Genomic DNA, 5000 nt, shown 5'->3' on the forward strand with positions numbered 1-5000 from the left:
TGGCAAAACTGTAATCATGTGCACAGTGGATGCCAATGAAACCCAATCTGGAACACAAACATATGCCTGTCTCTCATACCTCCCCAAAGGGAGTGAGTAGAAAGGAAGGGGTTATTTTCATGGGTGTTATTATCATGGGGGTTATTTTCATAGGTGTTATTTTCATAGGCGTTATTTTCATGGGCGTTATTTTCATGAGTGTTATTTTCATGAGTGTGAGTGTGAGTGTGAGTGTGTGTGTGTGTGTGTGTGTGTGAAGACTTGTCTGAGTCTAATCTCTATCTGTCTGAGACAAGCACTAACAGGACAGCATTGCTCAACTTACGCTACTACAAACACACAGCCAAGGGTATACAAACAGGAGGCAGAGTGCCTGTGTATGTGTGTGTGCGTGTGCATGCTTTTGTTTGTTTGTGTGTGTGTGTGCGTGTTTGTGAGAGAGTGTGTGTGTGTGTGTGTGTGTGTGTTTCTGTTTTATGCCTGACCAAAGTCCACGTCTGCGAGGTCTGTGCCGTTGGAGAAGTCCCGAGAGCAGGAGTTGTTGGCCAGGGGCTTGAGGGCGTTGCCATCCACAGCACAGGCCTTAGCGATGGACTGGACCAGGTGCTCGTCGTCCGCGTTACGCCACCCCCACCAGCTCACCTCCGGCTGCCCACACCGCGCTATCACCGCGCCCGTACTCTGGTGCCTGGAGAGGGAGGGGACGGTAAGGAGAGAGGTCTCTCACGGAAACACACACACTTAATTCACCGCACACAGTGTGCCATCACCGCTCCAGAACCCAGAGTTAGAGTTAGGAGTCTAGAGTAGAGGTCTATGTCTCTCTTACACACGCGCGTGAGCACTTGCACGCACACACACACACACACACACACACACTTCACTGAACATAGACACACAATAAGGCTGAGAGGCAGTCTTTGAAAGAGAAGTTACAACACACACACACAGACAGACAGACAGACAGACAGACAGACAGACAGACAGACAGAGACACAGAGAGAGATAGACAGACAGAGAGATAGAGAGTCAGACAGGCATACAGACAGAGAGAGAGAAAGAGACAGACAGAGAGAGACAGAGAGAGGGGGGGGAGAGAGAGAGAGAGAGAGGAGAGAGAGAGAGAAAGAGAGTGAAGAGAGAGAGAGAAGAGAGAGAGAGAGAGCTAAAGAGGAACACCAAACAGCCTGCACCACCCACCTGTAGACGACGGATGGAATCCTCTTCCAGGAGCGGAAGGCGGCCACGTTCTCCAGCTCCTTATCTGTAATCCATGCGGGCACCAGCAGATGCTGGGGATAGCTGGGGCACAGCCTGGCAGTGCCAACACAGACAGAGGGCACGAGGGGGCGGGGGGGGACGACAAGAGGACACAGTTACCTTGGGTAGTATTAGAGAGATAGAAGGCATGTGTGAGTGGGGTGGGGGTGGGGGGGGGGGGGCACAAGAGTGGGCACAGGGGAGAGACGAGCCAGAGGGCATAGTTAGAGAAGATGGAGCAGGGCAGAGAGGGCACAATTACACTGGGCAGTGCCAGGGTAGAAAGAGGGCACCACAGCGCATGGGGAAATAGGGCAGAGACAGATAGAGATGGTGAAAGAGTACAGAGACAGGAGTGAGCTGGCACAGGAAGGGTTAGGGGACGGTGAGGGTAGGGAATAGAGAGAGAGAGAGAGAGAGAGAGGGCATGGGTTGGTGAGAAAGTGAGGGATGATGGAAGAGTGCACAGAGAGATGGCATGGTAAGGGTTAGTGGATGGTGTGAGTAGGAGATAGAGAGAGCTTGGTGAAAGAGTGCAGAGAGATGGCAGGTTAGGGGGGGTGGTGTGTGATGTGTGTGTGTCACCGAGGGATGACAAGGGATGACTGTGGGCCGTCACCTGATCCTGGGTCAGGCCCGACTCTTATCTCCACACAAACACACACACACACACACACACACACACACACAGTAAGCCCTCAGTGTTTAAAACACACCCAAGAGTGTTTTCAGGTCAGGAAATGGGGCGTAACACGAGACATCTGCCGCACCAGAGGAGGGGGTGTTTTTCAGAAAAGGCCGTCTCGAGTGTGCAGGGCCCAGGGTGATTAGTGGGGGGGGTGGGGTGGGGGGTAGCACACAATGAGGACGCTTTTCGAGCGGTGTATCCAGAGGTCAGGTCTTACTTGTGTTTGCTGTTGATCTCCGAGATCCTCCAGGCGTTCTGTGTGTCGAAGCCCATCCGCTCCACCTCGTTCCTGAAGCGAGAGGTCAAGTGATCCCCTAACACACAACAGGGAGGGGTTAGAGGTCACGCAATCTCCTAACACACAACAGGGAGGGGTGAGAGGTCACGCAATCGCCTAACACACAACAGGGAGGGGTGAGAGGTCACGCGATCCCCTAACACACAGTAGGGAGGGGTGAAAGGTCACGTGATCCCCTACCACACAGCAGGGAGGGGTGAGAGGTCACGCGATCTCCTAACACACAACAGGGAGGGGTGAAAGGTCACGTGATCCCCTAACACACAGCAGGGAGGGGTCGACAGTAAATGGACCCCACCTGGCATTGGCCTTAAGGGGCAGATAGTGATGGGGCCCCACCTGGCCTGCAGGTGCATTCTATCACGCTACACTGGCACACACCACTAGGGGGCGCTGGCCTTAAAGGACCCCACCTGGCCTGCAGAGCTGTCCGTGCGGCTCTTTCTCCTCGGCGTAGATGTCCACACACCAGGCGTGGTAGGCGAAGGCAAACAGCTCCTCCAGACGCGCCGGGGGTCGAACCGCAGCCACCACACGCTTCTGCCACTCCTGACACTGCTCAAAGGTGGAGAACTGGCACCTACACACACACACAAACACACAGGTCATCTACACAACACACACACACACACACCATACTACACACACTGCTCAAAGGTGGAGAACTGGCACCTACACACACACAAACACACACACAACACACAGGTCATCTACACAACACACACACACACACATATTACACACACTTCACAAACGTGGAGAACTGGTACCTACACACAACAACAAAACACACAGGTCATCTAAACAACATGTGTTGTGTGTGTGTGTGTGTGTGTGTGTGTGTGGTGTGTGTGTGTGGGTGTCTTCGCACCTTACGACTTTGCAGTCCTTGCAGGTGACATGAAGCTGGAACATGTCCCGGCACTCAACACTCTCTATCAACTGGACAGGAACCTGGGAGAGAGAGATGGAGAGAACAGAGTCATTCAGAGACAGAGGGAGAGAGAGATGGATGGAGAGAACAGAGTCATTCAGAGACAGAGGGAGAGATAGAGATGGAGAGAACAGAGTCATTCAGAGACAGAGGGAGTGAGAGATGGAGAGAACAGAGTCATTCAGAGACAGAGGGAGTGAGAGATGGAGAGAACAGAGTCATTCAGAGACAGAGAGAGAGATAGATGGAGAGAACAGAGTCATTCAGAGACAGAGGGAGAGATAGAGATGGAGAGAACAGAGTCATTCAGAGACAGAGGGAGAGAGAGATGGAGAACAGTCATCAGAGACAGAGGGAGTGGAGAGATGGATGGAGAGAACAGAGTCATTCAGAGACAGAGGGAGAGATAGAGATGGAGAGAACAGAGTCATTCAGAGACAGAGGAAGAGATAGATGGAGAGAACAGAGTCATTCAGAGACAGAGAGAGAGATAGAGATGGAGAGAACAGAGTCATTCAGAGACAGAGGGAGAGAGAGATGTAGAGAACAGAGTCATTCAAGAGACAGAGGGAGTGAGAGATGGAGAGAACAGAGTCATTCAGAGACAGAGGGAGAGAGAGATGGAGAGAACAGAGTCATTCAGAGACAGAGAGAGAGATAGATGGAGAGAACAGAGTCATTCAGAGACAGAGGGAGTGAGAGATGGATGGAGAGAACAGTCATTCAGAGACAGAGGGAGAGATAGATGGAGAGAACAGTCATTCAGAGACAGAGAGAGTGAGAGATGGAGAGAACAGAGTCATTCAGAGACAGAGGGAGAGATAGATGGAGAGAACAGTCATTCAGAGACAGAGGGAGAGATAGATGGAGAGAACAGAGTCATTCAGAGACAGAGGGAGAGATAGATGGAGAGAACAGTCATTCAGAGACAGAGGGAGAGAGAGATGGAGAGAACAGTCATTCAGAGACAGAGGGAGTGAGAGATGGAGAGAACAGTCATTCAGAGACAGAGGGAGAGAGAGATGGAGAGAACAGAGTCATTCAGAGACAGAGGGAGAGAGAGATGGAGAGAACAGAGTCATTCAGAGACAGGTGATGTGAGGGCAGATTGGATGCACTGAAGGGGAGATGAACTTATAAAAGTTCTGTGTTAAATTTCAGAAATGCTTTGGCAGTGCAAAAAACTTTGCCAACATTGTCATGCCAATAACACTCACTGTATTATTTAGACAGAGAGAGAGAGAGAGAGAGAGAGAGAGAGAGAGAGAGAGAGAGAGAGAGAGAGAGAGAGATATTCTGAGCCCCAGGAGTAGTGTTCCCCTGTTTGCTTTGGCTGCTAACTGTTACTGTTAGTATTTCAAACCAACCAAGGGGCCGAGCTAATACAAACCACTGGCTAGGCCCATTAATACTCACACACACACACACACACACACACACACACACACCAGGGGAGGTCTTCATGTATGTGACTGTGACCAGCACCTCCACAGGCCTGCAGCCAGAGCAGCGGAGACCCAGGGGTCCTAAAGCCTGCCAGCCAGCGCCTGACTGCTCTCCCCGTGTTTCCCCTTCACCGTCAGCATCTCTGCTGAACACTACACCAACCCCAGCCAACGCCAGACCCCTCTGCTGAACACTACACCCACCCCAGCCAACGCCAGACCCCAGCGGCCAACTCAACTCACATGCAATCACTCAACGCCATTATTAAGCCCCACACTCAGTCAGCAGCACGACGCCAGTGGCCACGCTCTGGCAACCCACTCAATGCAAATGCCAATGTGAGGCTATGTTGTTGCAAAAATCCACGCTCTGGC

General features: G+C 51.9%; 1 protein-coding gene across 6 annotated transcripts in view; it reads right to left on the reverse strand.

Annotated features, from left to right (window-relative positions):
- Positions 1 to 5000, reverse strand: part of mtmr3 (myotubularin related protein 3) — a 33023-nt gene that overhangs the window by 15679 nt on the left and 12344 nt on the right. For all 6 annotated transcript variants that reach the window (XM_031570861.1, XM_031570858.1, XM_031570859.1 and 3 more), the window contains 5 exons: positions 3118 to 3200; positions 2660 to 2826; positions 2166 to 2262; positions 1201 to 1314; positions 486 to 688 (listed from right to left, as the gene is read on the reverse strand). In XM_031570861.1, the coding sequence (XP_031426721.1) occupies positions 486 to 688; positions 1201 to 1314; positions 2166 to 2262; positions 2660 to 2826; positions 3118 to 3200 (664 nt within the window). The remainder of the gene's footprint in view (positions 1 to 485; positions 689 to 1200; positions 1315 to 2165; positions 2263 to 2659; positions 2827 to 3117; positions 3201 to 5000) is intronic.

Source organism: Clupea harengus, chromosome 7, assembly GCF_900700415.2.
Source record: "Clupea harengus chromosome 7, Ch_v2.0.2, whole genome shotgun sequence".
Lineage (NCBI taxonomy): Eukaryota > Metazoa > Chordata > Actinopteri > Clupeiformes > Clupeidae > Clupea > Clupea harengus.